At 45.0% G+C, this 19,014-nt stretch overlaps 1 protein-coding gene across 1 annotated transcript in view; it reads left to right on the top strand.

Annotated features, from left to right (window-relative positions):
- ndufs1 (NADH:ubiquinone oxidoreductase core subunit S1) overlaps positions 1 to 19,014 on the top strand; it is a 67,070-nt gene that overhangs the window by 7,749 nt on the left and 40,307 nt on the right. The window contains exons 4-7 of the mRNA XM_070876202.1: positions 159 to 266; positions 1,560 to 1,636; positions 3,018 to 3,099; positions 18,869 to 18,999. Of these exons, the coding sequence (XP_070732303.1) occupies positions 159 to 266; positions 1,560 to 1,636; positions 3,018 to 3,099; positions 18,869 to 18,999 (398 nt within the window). The remainder of the gene's footprint in view (positions 1 to 158; positions 267 to 1,559; positions 1,637 to 3,017; positions 3,100 to 18,868; positions 19,000 to 19,014) is intronic.

Genomic DNA, 19,014 nt, shown 5'->3' with positions numbered 1-19,014 from the left:
GTGCAGCAGTGGCTCTGTGCCATGTAACGCAATGCAATGCATCTGTCATTAGCTGAGCACTTCTCCCCATTTTAAGCAAGAAAACGTGCCAAAGAAAGGTAAAATGGAACATAACTCGGGAAGTAGTGTGACAAGTTTGGTGTCTTTTCTGATTACAGGCCTGCGAAAAAGTTGGCATACAGATCCCCCGGTTTTGTTACCATGACAGGCTCTCCGTCGCTGGGAATTGCCGAATGTGCCTGGTGGAGATCGAAAAGGCTCCTAAGGTAACGGGAGAGTTTGTATTTTATAATGAACTCCTAGCTGGATGCATGCAGTGGAAAGGATGGGAAATACAAAGCGATGGTACCAGAAAATAAATTGCATTCGTCATGAAATAGGGCAATTTAAAGAGAGGATCTCTGTGCCAGGGAAACAATCATCCCACAGGAAAAGAGCTGAGAGTACGGACTTATCTACCAGAGGGATAAATGATTGATCTTTAGTTTGAGAAATAAGAATTGGAGCATATTGGAGTAAAGTAGAAGGGCTTTTGAACCATTGTACCAATGCTGCTTCCCCCACTGAAGCTACGCTATTTTTTTTGGTCTCGGTTCTCTTGCTTCCCTCTCTTTGCGCTCCCTCTCTCACCTGCCCACTGGTCCCCTCTCCTTCGAATACCAAGAAGTGTGATTTGCCAGCTGATACTGTGCTGTCAGTGGCAGGGGCATTACACACCTGTCACCATCAAAAGATTATCAACATAAAACATCTTAACATACCTAAGAAGTAAAAGCTAATAACTTTTGAAATAGATTTACTTTTAAGACAGATCAAAAGCAAGACCACCCCCTTAAAATGAATTGATCAGAAAATAATATAAGCATTGGATCCCCCTCAAAATCATGTTGAAAACAATTTATAGATATATATTTGTTACTCTTGGGCTCTGTTGAACTACTTTCTTTTTCATCTTGTTACTTTAACTGCCAGATTACACACACACACACAGTTGTAGCAATGCAGGATCAGGACTTTATTGAAACTCCATACTGCCCAAAACCAGTGTGAGAGCTCTGAGATATCATACTCTCTCAATTCCAGCATGAACTGTTGAACTCTTACACCAAATTTTACCTTTGATCACTTCATTCCGTACATACCACTAACAAATTAAAGTACATCAACGATGCATACAAATGACAACAGAATAACAGCATAAACCTAACAAACATGCATTTAACTCTTAATTTTATTGCCATAACCAGAAGTGACCTAATTTCCATTATTAATTCTTTCCATTCCCCTAAACACAAGTGACCAAGCGGACATATTCCAGACTATTACAAATATAGCTGACTCTTCCACATTCTACTATTATACTTTGTTTTTAGGCCTGTTTACAACACATCATGTGCTGATCCTACAGACTGCCCAGCAGGAATATTAAATTTTTAGGTTGAGAAATAAAAATCAAATAATTACTCGGATAATGCGGACTTTCGCTCCCACAGACTCAATATACTAATCTGTTGATAATATTAGTTGACTACCAATTGTGTTGTCTTTTGCTTTCTTAGCCTGTGGCTGCCTGTGCTATGCCTGTAATGAAAGGGTGGAATATCCTTACCAACTCAGAGAAAAGCAAGAAAGCAAGGTATAGTATGGATGAAATTCCTTTGTAGATTGCTGTGTGACTGTGCAGATAAAAAGAACTGAAAGCGTCACTTATCTGTATTGCTCAGTTGCAATCTATACAAATAATTAATAAAGGAATTTGTTGAGCTGATATTAATAGACCAGCTTGTAACATGGTGAATTTCGTGAAAAATCGTGAAAAAGGGACGGGCAAATAATTTGCTGGGGAAGGGGAGCAATGTCCCCACTGTATTTCAGGATAATAAGATATACGGTCTTGGACGTGGATTGAGAGGTATTTGTGAAATACATTTGTCTTTCTGTTAGAATATTGCTTGTACCAGAAACCCTACATAATCCAATGATGCACTGTGTTATTGGGACATTCACTGTTCAGTGTACAACATAGAAACATAGAAAATAGGTGCAGGAGTAGGCCATTCGGCCCTTCGAGCCTGCACCGCCATTCAACAAGATCATGGCTGATCATCCACCCCAGCACCTCCCCCCTCCACATCCCCCCGACCCCCCCAGACGCAAGGACCACATCCAACTCCCTCCCGAACGCATCCAATGAACTGGCATCAACAACTCTCCGCGGCAGGGAACCCCACAGGCCAACAACTCCCCGAGTGAAGAAGTCTCTCCCAATCCCAGCCCCAAACAGCCCACCCCCCCATCCCAAGAGCATGCCACCCTCCGTCTCTGGACCCACCCAACACCAGGAACACTCCCTCCGCACCCAACCCGCTCCGGCCCATCAGAATTCTTCCAAAATGCCGACCACCCCTGGATGTCGAGCCCCCAGCCCCAGCCACCCTGGAGCCACGCCCCCACAAAGCCAACCACACCACATCCACCAACCGCCATCTGCACAGTCAACCTGTCCACCCCACTCTGAACACTCCCCGCACCGAGGCACAGAGCCCCCAGGCCCGCTCCTCCAACACACACTTCGCCCCCCCCCCCCCCCACCTTCGCTGCAATGTGGCCCCTCCTGTCCCCTGCCCTGGGTTTCTCCGCTCCCCTACCTCCACCACTCCCCTCCATCCCCCGCCCCCCCCCCCCCTGTCTCCCCTCATCTTCCCTCTGCCTCCCCGCACAGGCTCCCATCTTGGGGGCGGTAACCTTCTGGGGCAGGGAATTTTAGCCCCCAGCGTGGAAGTACTGCTCCCGCCGCAGAATTGGCCTTGCCACCCCTCAATGGAAGCGGAGTGCAATTTCCCACACTCCACTTCCTTTGGGGGCACTTACCGGGGCACGACTGGATGTTCCTGTGACAGTTGGAACTGGTGCTTTCCATTCTCCCATCCTGTGACAGTTTGAACTGAAGATGGTATTTCACTATCCTGTGTATATTGTAGCCAGATATTGTGCTTCATTTTTATTTTGTCTAACAGGGAGGGTGTGATGGAGTTTCTGCTGGCCAATCACCCATTGGACTGTCCCATCTGTGACCAAGGAGGGGAGTGTGATCTCCAGGTACCACTGCCATTGATAGTAATGAATGCAAAAGATTGTTTCTCCACGAGTGAAGGTATAGCGGGATAAAGATGTTACAATATTGGTGCCTTCCACCAGATATTTTGCTTGTGTTCCATGCCAAGGATCATTTCTGTATGAACTTAAGTTCATGAATCTGGCAATTTTGTGTTGCCCAGGGGTCAAATAGAGCCTTTTTTACTATAAGATGCTCACCGCTATCGGTTGGAGCCTTCTTGGTTCTACTCTCCTTCAGACTGCAGAAGAATACATCAGCTGTACAGCGAGACTTAAGCTATAAATACAACTGTGTTTATTAAAAATTAAACAGGAGCAGACAATTCGTATAGCAGATCCTTTAATTTGCCCCTCCTCCAACACAAAAATACTAAATCATGGAATATTTTGTGCCTAAGAATACCAAAACCTTGACAAGCACCAGAACATGACTTGTATGTGAGGTTTTGTTTATGGGTTCCTCATGTGCTCACTTCTACATGAGCTGCAATACAATGGAACAGACAGGACTGAAGATCTGCTGCAGACTGGCGTGAAAGATATCTCCCATTTCCAAAGCTGTCGGTCACCCATTGGAGATTACCTGTTGCCCTGAAATCTCATTAATTGGTGAATTACCAGCCATAAGAGATAGCTTTTGTCTCTTTCCCGTGAACAGAGTTTATAGGTGTTTACAGCACTTGTTTGGACTGTGAGATTGTCTCCCAACCCAGGCTGTGTGGCATTATTTAACAGAATCTGTTTTAATCCAGTAAATAAACAGAAATACACCGTAGACTGAAAAATCATTTATCAGTAAAGGTTCCAATGTTTTTTAATACTGAGTGATGGTGGTTAGCATGCTTTGTGGCAATGGTGTTAATTCACCTGCTGTTAATTGGGCACATGTTCACAATGACATCAGCTATTGACCTGATTTAAATAAATGATACCAGGGCTAAAAGTGTTCAAATTATGATATGTTGCATGGATGAGGCTTGAATTGCCTTGAGTCTAGAAGATGAAGGGTTGATCTAATTTGAGTTGTTTACAGGATTTGAAATGGTAGCTAGAGATAAACTATTTTCTCTGGTGGGGGAATGTAGAACAAGGGGGCATAAACCTTATAATTAAAGCTAGGCTATTTAGGGATGATGTCTGGAAGCACTTCTTCACACAAAGGGTAGTGGGAATCTGGAACTTTATCTCCCCAAAAAACCGTTGAGGCTGGGAACCAATTGAAAATTTCAAAACTGAGATTGATAGATTTTTGTTAAGCACGGATATTAAGAGTTACAGAACCAAGGTGGATAGGTGGAGTTAAGGTACAGCTCAGCCATTATCTAATTGAATGGTGGAACAGGCTCGAGGGGCTGAATGGCCTACTCCTGTTCCTGTGTTTCCCCTGCTTTGTTACAAACCTTGGATCTTTATCCCTTTAAAAGTATATCTGAGGTATGTTGCTCGTAAAACATATTGCAGAGTGCCACGGAGTGATGGAACAAAGCTAGTATCTGAAATGTTTGCCCAGTGACTGCCCATTCAGGGGAGTGTGTCAAGTGGATGCTCGAGTTCTTCCTAGCAGGAAATTAAGGTAAATTCTCAGGAAGCGAGTTTAAGTTGCACTTCCATGCAGCACTTCAAAGAACAGCATCAGGAAATTAAAGGTGCAGAGTGTTTCAGGAGGAGAGCTGAGGCTGTCGGGAAAGGGGTCGAAAGTGAAAACTTGAGGGGGAAGAAAGAATTAGAATTAAGTGAAACTGTTCAATTTTTCCAAGAATACTATACCACATGGAATTCTATTGGTTTTTGTTTTTGGTGGAGAACGAGGAGATGGCACTGACAAAGGAACTCCTACAAAGTTGATTGTTGCAGTCCAGTTTTACTGAGGAACTGTAACGAGAATAATTTTATGAACATTAAAACTGGCTTTGTTGAAAATAAATCCAACAGAATTTCTACGGTATTCTTTATGCTGAAATTAGTTTCAAATGAGTGCTCCAGATATTTAGAAACATAGAAACATAAAAAATAGGTGCAGGAGCAGGCCATTCAGCCCTTCTAGCCTGCACCGCCATTCAACGAGTTCATGGCTGAACATGAAACTTCAGTACCCACTTCCTGCTTTCACGCCATACCCCTTGATCCCCCGAGTAGTAAGGACTTCATCTAACTCCCTTTTGAATATATTTAGTGAATTGGCCTCAACTACTTCCTGTGGTAGAGAATTCCACAGGTTCACCACTCTCTGGGTGAAGAAGTTTCTCCTTATCTCGGTCCTAAATGGCTTACCCCTTATCCTTAGACTGTGACCCCTGGTTCTGGACTTCCCCAACATTGGGAACATTCTTCCTGCATCCAACCTGTCCAAACCCGTCAGAATCTTAAACGTTTCTATGAGGTCCCCTCTCACTCTTCTGAACTCCAGTGAATACAAGCCCAGTTGATTCAGTCTTTCTTGATAGGTCAGTCCCACCATCCCGGGAATCAGTCTGGTGAATCTTCGCTGCACTCCCTCAACAGCAAGTATGTCCTTCCTCAAGTTAGGAGACCAAAACTGTACACAATACTCCAGGTGTGGCCTCACCAAAGCCCTGTACAACTGTAGCAACACCTCCCTGCCCCTGTACTCAAATCCCCTCGCTATGAAGGCCAACATGCCATTTGCTTTCTTAACCGCCTGCTGTACCTGCATGCCAACCTTCAATGACTGATGTACCATGACACCCAGGTCTCGTTGCACCTTCCCTTTTCCTAATCTGTCACCATTCAGATAATAGTCTGTCTCTCTGTTTTTACCACCAAAGTGGATAACCTCACATTTATCCACATTATACTTCATCTGCCACGCATTTGCCCACTCACCTAACCTATCCAAGTCACTCTGTAGCCTCATAGCATCCTCCTCGCAGCTCACACTGCCACCCAACTTAGTGTCATCCGCAAATTTGGAGATACTACATTTAATCCCCTCGTCTAAATCATTAATGTACAATGTAAACAGCTGGGGCCCCAGCACAGAACCCTGCGGTACCCCACTAGTCACTGCCTGCCATTCCGAAAAGTACCCATTTACTCCTACTCTTTGCTTCCTGTCTGACAACCAGTTCTCAATCCACGTCAGCACACTACCCCCAATCCCATGTGCTTTAACTTTGCACATTAATCTCCTGTGTGGGACCTTGTCGAAAGCCTTCTGAAAGTCCAAATATACCACATCAACTGGTACTCCTTTGTCCACTTTATTGGAAACATCCTCAAAAAAATTCCAGAAGATTTGTCAAGCATGATCTCCCTTTTACAAATCCATGCTGACTTGGACCTATCATGTCACCATTTTCCAAATGCGCTGCTATGACATCCTTAATAATTGATTCTATCATTTTACCCACTACTGAGGTCAGGCTGACCGGTCTATAATTCCCTGCTTTCTCTCTCCCTCCTTTTTTAAAAAGTGGGGTTACATTGGCTACCCTCCACTCGATAGGAACTGATCCAGAGTCAATGGAATGTTGGAAAATGACTGTCAATGCATCCGCTATTTCCAAGGCCACCTCCTTAAGTACTCTGGGATGCAGTCCATCAGGCCCTGGGGATTTATCGGCCTTCAATCCCATCAATTTCCCCAACACAATTTCCCGACTAATAAAGATTTCCCTCAGTTCCTCCTCCTTAATAGACCCTCTGACCACTTTTATATCCGGAAGGTTGTTTGTGTCCTCCTTAGTGAATACTGAACCAAAGTACTTGTTCAATTGGTCTGCCATTTCTTTGTTCCCCGTTATGACTTCCCCTGATTCTGACTGCAGGGGACCTACGTTTGTCTTTACTAACCTCTTTCTCTTTACATACCTATAGAAACTTTTGCAATCCGCCTTAATGTTCCCTGCAAGCTTCTTCTCGTACTCCATTTTCCTACCCTAATCAAACCCTTTGTCCTCCTCTGCTGAGTTCTAAATTTCTCCCAGTCCCCAGGTTCGCTGCTATTTCTGGCCAATTTGTATGCCACCTCCTTGGCTTTAATACTATCCCTGATTTCCCTAGATAGCCACGGTTGAGCCACCTTCCCTTTTTTATTTTTACGCCAGACAGGAATGTACAATTGTTGTAATTCATCCATGCGTTCTCTAAATGTCTGCCATTGCCCATCCACAGTCAACCCCTTAAGTATCATTAGCCAATCTATCTTAGCCAATTCATGCCTCATACCTTCAAAGTTACCCTTCTTTAAGTTCTGGACCATGGTCTCTGAATTAACTGTTTCATTCTCCATCCTAATGCAGAATTCCACCATATTATGGTCACTCTTCCCCAAGGGGCCTCGCACAATGAGATTGCTAATTAATCCTCTCTCATTACACAACACCCAGTCTAAGATGTATTTGATAATGTATGATGGTGATTCCAAGCTCTTTGTCTTCAAAAGCCACATAGATGTGTACCGTAGAGCTTCAGCCTACATAATATATATATTAAAAGGCTCGTATGTGCATAAATTTCCTGTGAACTCTTCCATTATAAATTCCTTTGTCCCTGTTTATAATGACAACTACCTGCATAAATGTGTCATGCTGCAAATACAACAATAACTTATATTTATATAGTGCGTTTAATTAGTGAAACGTCCCAAGGTGCTTCACATGAATACTATAAGACACAAAATTTGACACCGAGCCACATGAGGAGAAATTAGGGCAGGTGGCCAAAAGCTTGGTCAAAGAGGTAGGTTTTAAGAAGCGTCTTGAAGGAGAAAAAAGAAATAGAGGTTTAGGTAGGGAATTCCAGAGCTTAGGGCCAAGGCAACAGAAGGCACAGCCACCAATGGTTGAGCGATGCTCAAGTGGGCAGAATTAGAGGAGCTCAGACATCGGGGGGTGGGGGGGGTGGAGCTGTGAGTTGTGGGGCTGGAAGAGATTACTGAGATAGGGAGGGACAAGGCCATGGAGGTATTTTTAAAAACCAGTATGAGAATTTTGAAATCGAGGCATTGCTTAACTGGGAGCCAATGTAGGTTAGCAAGCTCAGGGGTGATAGGTGAGTGCGACTTGGTGCAAGTTAGGACACAGGCAGCTGAGTTTTGGATTACGTAGGGTAGAATAGAAACATAGAAAATAGGTGCAGGAGTAGGCCATTCGGCCCTTCTGGCCTGCACCGCCATTCAATGAGTTCATGGCTAAACATGCAACTTCGGTACCCCATTCCTGCTTTCTCACCATACCCCTTGATCCCATTAGTAGTAAGGACTACATCTAACTCTTTTTTGAATATATTTAGTGAATTGGCCTCAACAGCTTTCTGTGGTAGAGAATTCCACAGGTTCACCACTCTCTGGGTGAAGAAGTTTCTCTTCATCGCGGTCCTAAATGGCTTACCCCTTATCCTTGGACTGTGACTCCTGGTTCTGGACTTCCCCAACATTGGGAACATTCTACCTGCATCTAACCTGTCTAAACCCATCAGAATTTTAAACATTTCTATGAGGTCCCCTCTCATTCTTCTGAACTCCAATGTATACAAGCCCAGTTGATCCAGTCTTTCTTGATAGGTCAGTCCCGCCATCCCGGGAATTAGTCTGGTGAACCTTTGCTGCACTCCCTCAATAGCAAGAATGTCTTTCCTCAGGTTAGGAGACCAAAACTGTACACAATACTCCAGGTGTGGCCTCACCAATGCCCTGTACAACTGTAGCAACACCTCCCTGCCCCTGTACTCAAATCCCCTCGCTATGAAGGCCAACATGCCATTTGCTTTCTTAACCGCCTGCTGTACCTGCATGCCAACCTTCAATGACTGATGTACCATGACACCCAGGTCTCGTTGCACCTCCCCTTTTCCTAATCTGTCACCATTCAGATAATAGTCTGTCTCTCTGTTTTTACCACCAAAGTGGATAACCTCACATTTATCCACATTATACTTCATCTGCCATGCATTTGCCCACTCACTAACCTATCCAAGTCGCTCTGCAGCCTCATAGCATCCTCCTCGCAGCTCGCACTGCCACCTAACTTAGTGTCATCCGCAAATTTGAAGATACTACATTTAATCCCCTCGTCTAAATCATTAATGTACAGTGTAAACAGCTGGGGCCCCAGCACAGAACCTTGCGGTACCCCACTAGTCACCGCCTGCCATTCTGAAAAGTACCCATTTACTCCTACTCTTTGCTTCCTGTCTGACAACCAGTTCTCAATCCATGTCAGCACACTACCCCCAATCCCATGTGCTTTAACTTTGCACATTAATCTTTTGTGTGGGACCTTATCGAAAGCCTTCTGAAAGTCCAAATATACCACATCAACTGGTTCTCCCTTGTCCACTCTGCTGGAAACATCCTCAAAAGATTCCAGAAGATTTGTCAAGCATGATTTCCCTTTCACAAATCCATGTTGACTTGGACCTATCATGTCACTTCTTTCCAAATGCGCTGCTATGACATCCTTAATAATTGATTCCATCATCTTACCCACTACCGATGTCGGGCTTACCGGTCTATAATTCCCTGTTTTCTCTCTCCCTCCTTTTTTAAAAAGTGAGGTTACATTGACTACCCTCCACTCCATAGGAACTGATCCAGACTCAATGGAATGTTGGAAAATGACTGTCAATGCATCCGCTATTTCCAAGGCCACCTCCTTAAGTACTCTGGGATGCAGTCCATCAGGCCCTGGGGATTTATTGGCCTTCAATCCCATTAATTTCCCCAACACAATTTCCCGACTAATAAGGATTTCCCTCAGTTCCTCCTCCTTACTAGACCCTCTGACCCCTCTTATATCCGGAAGATTGTTAGTGTCCTCCTTAGTGAATACCGAACCAAAGTACTTGTTCAATTGGTCCGCCATTTCTTTGTTCCCCGTTATGACTTCCCCTGATTCTGACTGCAGGGGACCTACGTTTGTCTTTACTAACCTTTTTCTCTTTACATATCTATAGAAACTTTTGCAATCCGTCTTAATGTTCCCTGCAAGCTTCTTCTCGTACTCCATTTTCCCTGCCCTAATCAAACCCTTTGTCCTCCTCTGCTGAGTTCTAAATTTCTCCCAGTCTCCAGATTCACTGCTATTTCTGGCCAATTTGTATGCCACTTCCTTGGCTTTAATACTATCCCTGATTTCCCTTGATAGCCACGGTTGATCCACCTTCTCTTTTTTATTTTTACGACAGACAGGAATGTACAATTGTTGTAGTTCATCCATGCGGTCTCTAAATGTCTGCCATTGCCCATCCACAGTCAACCCCTTAAGTATCATTCGCCAATCAATCCTAGCTAATTCACGCCTCATACCTTCAAAGTTACCCTTCTTTAAGTTCTGGACCATGGTCTCTGAATTAACTTTCATTCTCCATCCTAATGCAGAATTCCACCATATTATGGTCACTCTTCCCCAAGGGGCCTCGCACAACGGTATTGCTAATTAATCCTCTCTCATTATACAACACCCAGTCTAAGATGGCCTCCCCTCTAGTTGGTTCCTCGACATATTGGTCTAGAAAACCATCCCTTATGCACTCCAGGAAATCCTCCTCCACTGTATTGCTTCCAGTTTGGTTAGCCCAATCTATGTGCATATTAAAGTCACCCATTATAACTGCTGCACCCTTATTGCATGCACCCCTAATTTCCTGTTTGATGCCCTCCCCAACATTACTACTACTGTTTGGATGTCTGTACACAACTCCCACTAACGTTTTTTGCCCTTTGGTGTTCTGCAGTTTTACCCATATAGATTCCACATCATCCAAGCTAATGTCCATTCTAACTATTGCATTAATCTCTTCTTTAACCAGCAATGCTACCCCACCTCCTTTTCTTTTTATTCTAAACTTCCTGAATGTTGAATACCCCTGGATGTTGAGTTCCCAGCCCTGATCATCCTGGAGCCACGTCTCAAATCCCCTCTAAACCTCACCCCAATTACTTTAAATCTATGCTTCTTGGTTGAATGTTGAATACCCCTGGATGTTGAGTTCCCAGCCCTGATCATCCTGGAGCCACATCTCAAATCCCCTCTAAACCTCACCCCAATTACTTTAAATCTATGATCCTTGGTTGTTGACCCCTCTGCCAAAGGAAACAGGGTCTTCCTATCCACTCTATCCAGAGCCCTCATAATTTTATACACCTCAATCAGGTCTCCCCTCAGATTCCTCTGTTCCAAAGAAAACAGACCCGGCATCTCCAATCTTTCCTCCTAGCCAAAATTCTCCAGTCTGGGCAACATCTGGGTGTGGGTGCGAAGGCTGTCACAGAACTTTATTTGGACACTCTACCCTCCTGACAAGGTTCTCCCACAGAACCCTACCGCACAGAATCACTAACCTATTGGCAAATGCTGATGCTTTGACACAGAGCTGAAAAATCAGCTATTGTACAAGTTGCAGCTGCCTCTCAGTGCCTGCACACTGATGCTCTCATCAACGAGCAAGGGACTGCCAGTTCTTTCTCACTTCCGTATCATCGCTTGATCATTAACGTTATATTTACTGAAGCATGTCAAAGCCTGTCTGTTTCTGGAAGACTCAAATGATGATCACACTCTCACCCTGCATAAGCACAGAGGGATATGTCTGTCCCAGCAAGCCCAACACTGTTAAATGGCCTGTTTTATAAAGCGCAGCTCCAAGCATTTGCACAGCTTTGGACTGAATTCCCATAATGTGAAGAAGAAACAGCATCATGAACAGTGGATCCGACGTTTCTGCTCACTGGTGAACCGGCCTGGATTCCAGATTCACTGCTTTAAGCCGCTAAGATGCCTTGATGTAATCAGAAGTTTCTGTATTCCAAAAGAGCAATGGACAACTGCTGCTCCGATTTCTGAGAGCAAGTGATTTGATTGGGCGTCGGCAGTGGAGGCTGCTCAGACAGATGCATTTTGCTCTGTGCGCACTCCATCACGTCAATGATTTAGGGTTTCGTTTCTCTCTCACCTTGCATTTATATGAAAGTAAATATTGTTAAATCTGTCCGGATCTCTGACTTCAAGAGGAATGAAAATGCGTTAAACCACAAATTGACTGCAGTCCTCAGCTCCTGAGTTCTGGGACTAGGTCCGAGGATTGGATATTGTGTGGCCCACATGCCGCACATCACAACTGCATTTCAAGTCAAGCTCAAGTGGGGAAGAGAGGATCAAACACAGCTGGAATTTTCTACTCCAAATATACAAAGACATTACTCAGACTGAGCCATTAACTGATTATGAACTTTGCTCAACATGCATTCTTGTAGTGGTCGTATTTCCATTGAACTGTATGGGGAGTATTTAAGCTGCTTCATCCTGTGAGACTCTTGTCCATGTTCAATATCCATCCAGGTCAGCACAAGACAGCATTTAATTCAGTGGATAGATCACTGCAATCTATGGGTGGGTGTTAATCTTCAGGTTAACCAGTTTTTTCAAAGCAAGAGCTTCTTGGGGCAAAGTCGCCAATCAGTTTGTACAAAACTTTCGTCATTTGTGCAAATGAAAGACATCTCCAGTAGTTCTTGATGGCACGGCTGCACAGCACCTCCACAGACATGGTGCATGAAAGCCTCTCCATACCAGCTCACACCCTCATTATTCCGGAGCTGAAGATAGAGCTAGACGCGCAGGATTCTCAAAGGCCTAGCTGAAAGAGCAGTGCTTGGAACTGCTCTGTATGCAATCAACAGGTGGCCTGGGAGCTCAGGCAACTCGGAGAGCCGTGAGACATGCATAAGCATTTGGGAGTTAAATACCAGATTTCTTCCAACTACCTCCATCTGGAGATTTCTGGGATTTGTAAACTTGGTTTAAACCTGCACTTCAAGTTAAGAGCACTGAAAAGGTTTCAAATATTATCTCTTCAGCAACAATTGCTGATTTAAAAAAAAGTTTAAATCTATGCTGAGCAGTCAGTTAAAATATAAGAATCATAGAACAGTTACAGCACAGGAGGCCATTGGGACCATCGAGCCCGTGCCGGCTCTCTGCAAGAGCACCTCAGCCAGCCCCACTCCCCCGCCCTTTCCTTCAGGTACTTATCCAACTCCCTTTTGAATGTGGGAGGCCAGCCAGGAGTACGTTGGAATAGTCAAGTCTAGAGTTATCATGGGCGACTTTAATCTACATATAGATTGGGCTAACCAAACTGGTAGCAATATGATGGAGGAGGATTTCCTCGAGTGTATTGGGGATGGTTTTCTGGACCAATATGTTGAGGAACCAACGAGAGGGCTGGCCATCCTAGACTGGGTGATGTGTAATGAGAAAAGACTAATTAGCAATCTTGTTGTGCGAGGCCCCTTAAGGAAGAGTGACCATTATATGGTAGAATTCTTTATTAAGATGTTGAGTGACACAGTTAATTCAGAGACTAGTGTCCTGAACTTAAGGAAAGGTAACTTCGATGGTATGAGACGTGAATTAGCTAGAATAGACTGGCAAATGTCACTTAGAGGGTTGACAGAGGATAGGTAATGGCAAACATTTAAAGATCACATGGATGAACTTCAACAATGATACATCCCTGTCTGCAGTAAAAAAATAAAACGGGAAAGGTGGCTCAACCGTGGCTAACAAGGGAAATTTAAGGATAGTGTTAAATCCAAGGAAGAGGCATATAAATTGGCCAGAAAAAGCAGCAAACCTAAGGGCTGGGAGAAATTTAGAATTCAGCAGAGGAGGACAAAGGGTTTAATTAGGAGGGGGAAAATAGAATATGAGAGGAAACTTGCCGGGAACATAAAAACTGACTGCAAAAGCTTCTAGAGATATGTGAAGAGAAAAAGATTAGTGAAGACAAACGTAGGTCCCTTACAGTCAGATTCAGGTGAATTTATAATGGGGAACAAAGAAATGGCAGACCAGTTGAACAAATACTTTGGTTCTGTCTTCACGAAGGAAAACACAAATAACTTTCTGGAAGTACTAGGGGACCAAGGGTCTAGTGAGAAGGAGGAACTGAAGGATATCCTTATTAGGTGGGAAATTGTGTTGGGGAAATTGATGGGATTGAAGGCCGATAAATCCCCGGGGCCTGATAGTCTGCATCCCAGAGTACTTAAGGAAGTGGCCCTAGAAATTGGTGATCATTTTCCAACAGTCTTATCGACTCTGGATCAGTTCCTATGGACTGGGGAGTACTAATGTAACACCACTTTTTAAAAAAGGAGGGAGAGAGAAAACTGGTAATTATAGACTGGTTAGCCTGACATCAGAAGTGGGGAAAATGTTGGAATCAATTATTAAAGATGAAATAACAGCGCATTTGACACTGACAGGATCGGTTCAAGTCAGCATGGATTTATGAAAGGGAAATCCTGCTTGACAAATGTTCTGGAATTTTTTGAGGCTGTAACTGGTAGAGTGGTCAAGGGAGAACCAGTGGATGTGGACTTTCAAAAGGCTTTTGACAAGGTCCCACACAAGAGATTGGTGTGCAAAATTAAAGCACATGGTATTGGGGGTAATGTACTGACGTGGCTAGAGAACTGGTTGGCAGACAGGAAGCAGAGAGTCGGGATAAATGGGTCCTTTTCAGAATGGCAGGCAGTGACTAGTGGGGTGCCGCAGGGCTCAGTGCTGGGACCCCAGCTCTTTACAATACACATTAATGATTTAGATGAAAGAATTGAGTGTAATATCCCCAAGTTTTCAGATGGCACTAAACTGGGTGGCGTTGTGAGTTGCTAAGAGGCTACAGGGTGACTTGGACAGGTTAGGTGAGTGGGTAAATGCATCTCGGATGCAGTATAATGTGGATAAATGTGAGGTTATCCACTTTGGGAGCAAAAACATGAAGGCAGAATATTATCTGAATGGCAGCAGATTAGGAAACGGGAAGGTGGAACGAGAAAAGGACCCATTTATCCAGACTCTCTGCTTCCTGTCTGCCAACCAATTCTCTAGCCACGTCAGTACATTACCCCCAATACCATGTGCTTTAATTTTGCACACCAATCTCTTGTGTGGGACCTTGTCAAAAGCCTTTTTGAAAGTCCAAATACACCACATCCACCGGTTCTCCCTGGATGTCATGGTACATCAGTCATTGAAAGTTGGCATGCAGGTACAACAGGTGGTGAAGAAGGCAAATGGTATTTTGGCCTTCATAGCTAGGGGTTTTGAGTCTAGGAGCAGGGAGGTCTTACTGCAGTTGTACAGGGCATTGGTGAGGCTTCACCTGGAATATTGTGTTCACTTTTGGTCGCCTAATCTGAGGAAGGACGTACTTGCTATTGAAGGAATGCAGCGAAGGTTCACCAGACTGATTCACGGGATGGCTGGTCTGACATATGAGGAGAGACTGGATCGACTGGGCCTTTATTCACTGGAGTTGAGAAGGGTGAGAGGGAATCTCATAGAAACATATAAAATTCTGACGGGACTGGACAGGTTAGATGCAAGAAGAATGTTGCCGATGTTTGGGAAGTCCAGAACCAGGGGACGCAATCTAAGGATAATGGGTAAGCCATTTAGGACTGAGATGAGGAGAAACTTCTTCACTCAGAGAGTGGTTAACCTGTGTAATTCCCTACCACAGAGAGTTGTTGATGCCAGTTCGTTGGATATATTCAAGAGGGAGTTAGATGTGGCCCTTAAGGCAAAAGGGATCAAGGGGTATGGAGAGAAAGCAGGAAAAGGGTACTGAGGTGAAAGATCAGTCATGATCTTATTGAATGGTGGTGCAGGCTCGAAGGGGCGAATGGCCTACTCCTGCACCTATTTTCTATGTTGCTATGTAACAAATGCATGGATGAGGGCTTCAGCAGCAGATGAGTTGAGGCAAGGATGGAGGCCGGCGATGTTAAGGAAGTGGAAATAGGCATTCTTTATTCTACTGCGGATATGTGGTCGAAAGCTCATTTCAGAGTCAAATATGACATCAAATATGGTGAACAGTCAGGTTCAGCTTCAGACAGAAGAGAGATGAAGTTAGTGGCTAGGGAATGGAGTTTGTGGCAGGGACTGAATACAATGGCTTCAGTCTTCCCAATATTCAACTGGAGAAATATTCTGCTCATCCAGAACTGGATGTCGGACAAGTAGTCTTGACAAGTTAGAGACCGAGGAGGGGTAGAGAGAACTGGCAGTGAGGTAGAGCTGGGTGTCATCTGTGTACGTATGGAAACTGATGCTGTGTTTTCAGATGATGTCGTCAAGGGACAACATGTAGATGAGAAATAGGAAGGGGCCAAGGATAGATCCTTGGCGGATACCAGATGTAATGACGTGGGGGCGGGAAGAGAAGCCATTGCATGTGATTCTCTGGCTGCTATTGGATAGATAAGAATGGAACCAGGCAAGTGCAGTCCCACCCAGCTATATGACAGTGGAGAGGCGTTGGAGAAGGATAAAGTGGTCAACCGTGACAACTCCAGAAGGACGAGGAGGGATAATTTGTCTTTGTCACAGTCACAAAGGATGTCATTTATGACTTTAATGAGAGCCGTTTCGGTACTGTGGCAGGTGCAGAAACTGTATTGGAGGGATTGAAACATGGAAATGCGGGAAAGATGGGCACGGATTTGGGAGGCGACAATACATTCAAGGACTTTGGAGGGGAAAGGGAGGTTGGAAATGGGGCAGTAGTTTGCAAGGACGATGGTGTCGAGGGTTGGTTTTTTGAGGAGAGGGATGATGATGGCAGATTTGAGGGAGAGGAGTACCTGAGGAGGGAGAACCGTGGGAGCCAAAAAGAAGTTGGTGGTCAGCAATTTGGTGTGAGTAGGGTCAAGGGAGCAGGAAGTGGGTCTCATGGACAGGATGAGCTCGGAAAGGTCATGAGGGGAGATCGGAGAGAAACTGGAGTGAGGTCAGGGCTAGGATAGTCGGAGGATCCTTAGAGGAAGTTTGGCCGGGTGGGCTAGGGGAAGGAAAGGAAGAGGCAGAGGTGGCCGAACAGATGGTCTCACACTTATAAAATAAAAGGAGAGACTTACATTTATATAGCGCCTTTCACGACCACTGGACGTCACAAAGCGCTTTATAGCCAAGCAAGTACTTTTGGAGTGTAGTCACTGTTGTAATGTAGGAATGTTATTGTCAGAGGTGAGGCTGGAGACTGGGGAGAGGGGTTTAAAAAGACGATTAGCAGTGGAGAATAGAAGCTGGGGTTCATCTTTACATTCCAGAATTATTCTGGAATAGTGAGCAATTTTGGCAGACTAGAGCAGGACCCGGTAATACTTTGTGGTCTAGCCAGATCTGGCGGTGAATGGCTAAACCAGTTGTCCGCCATATCCATTCAAGTTTGCTTGGACTTAACGGAGTGAAGATCATGGCTGTACTGGGGGAATGGCCAGGGTGAGGGAGAGTAGTTGTTTTAACAGGGACGAGGGCATCATAAGGGTGTGATTGAGCAGATCAGTAGCTACAGAAATGTCATGGTAAATGGAGGGCCAAAGGTTGGACAGTTGGGCGTTTGAAAGAGAGTCAGGAGAGAGTTTTTTTTCCAGGGGTGGACACAGAAGGAGGTAGGGTTGGGGTTGGAAGGAGGATGTGGGTGGAGAGCGATATGATGAAGAGGTCAGAGATGGCCTTATCTGCGATTGACATAATGGAGTAGCGAAGCCACGAGAGATGGCAAGGTTGAGGGGATGGCTGTGAATATGGGTTGTGGAGTTTACATGGAGGGAGTGATTAAGGGAGGACAAGAGACTAGTGAACTCAGGAGAAAGAGCATGATGAATTGAGATGGAAGTTGAAATCACCGAGGATGAGAAGTCGTTCAGTGCAGAGGGAGGAAAGTAGTGAAGAAATATTGGTAATAACATTTTTATGGTACTTGGGTGGGCGGTAGAGAACGAGAATTTTGAGAGAGGCGAGAGGTGTGGAATAAGGTGAGCTGCTCAAAGGATGGGAAAGTGTAAGAGGAGTAGGAGGATAGAGCAAGGTGTGATTGGTGAAAGCCACACCACTACGGCAAGTAGCGGAAGGTATAGCCAGGCAGAGAGGCTTCATTTAAAGGTAAGGTGTTATCGCCCCTCAACCAAGTTTACGTCAGGGCCATGATGTCGATGTCATCATCCACGATATGCTCATGGATGGGAAGGGCCTTTGTTCGCAAATAAACGGACATTCTGGAGGGAGAAGCGAAGGGAGTCGGTGATCGTTGACCCACTGCCAGCATCCACAGGGTCAGCGTTACTGGGAGGGGCGGGGGGATGGGTTGTTGAATGGGGAGGAGATTGGCAAGATTAGCCCCTGGTGGGCGGGAAGGTTGGCAAGAAAGTGGGATGGGACAGTTGGGGTTGCTGCTCATAAGGAGGCAGTACTGAGTGCGTCAATGGGCCCTTCGTAAGCGGCCAAGAGAGGCACATAGGGAAGCTGTAGGCTTATCTAGGAGGGAGTCAAACCTGGGACGGCGGCAGGAGAGTAGGAAGATCAAAGTGTAATGAACGATTGGGGTAGGGATTTGGAAGGGCAGAGTATCTGAGAGAGGAGAGATGAAAGAAGGCATGAACACAGGTGAGTACGGTCAGGGAGGGATCAAGAGAAAAAGAAAGAGGGGTAAAAGTGCAAAAGTATTGAATGGCTTGGGTCCGGGCATCCCCTCACCACCCCCCCCCCCCCTCCCCCCCACAGTGGAGGTGCTGTAATTACAGTATGACAAATTTACAAAGACAGAAAAAGTATAAAACGGGAAAGCAAGCAGCATAGACAGGAAATGCGTGCAGATGTAAGATTTTACATCTCTCAGACTCACTAAAATAGTGCCAGCCATTCCTGTTCGCTCTCTAACTTGTTGCCTGCTGTCATTCCGATTTTATATTTCCTGTGTAATAATGTGATTGGTATAGGATCAGTCAATGATGTTCGGCAGTGACAGGAGCAGATTTACAGAGGGCAAGAGGGCTGTGGAGGACAAGAACATTGGGCCACTCGTGAAAACGATAATGACCAGGTGTATCCACTGCACACGCTGCATCAGGTAACTGCCACAATG

The sequence above is a fragment of the Pristiophorus japonicus genome, chromosome 3, assembly GCF_044704955.1.
Source record: "Pristiophorus japonicus isolate sPriJap1 chromosome 3, sPriJap1.hap1, whole genome shotgun sequence".
Classification (NCBI taxonomy): Eukaryota; Metazoa; Chordata; class Chondrichthyes; family Pristiophoridae; genus Pristiophorus; species Pristiophorus japonicus.
This window is presented reverse-complemented; position numbering and strand designations above follow the sequence as displayed.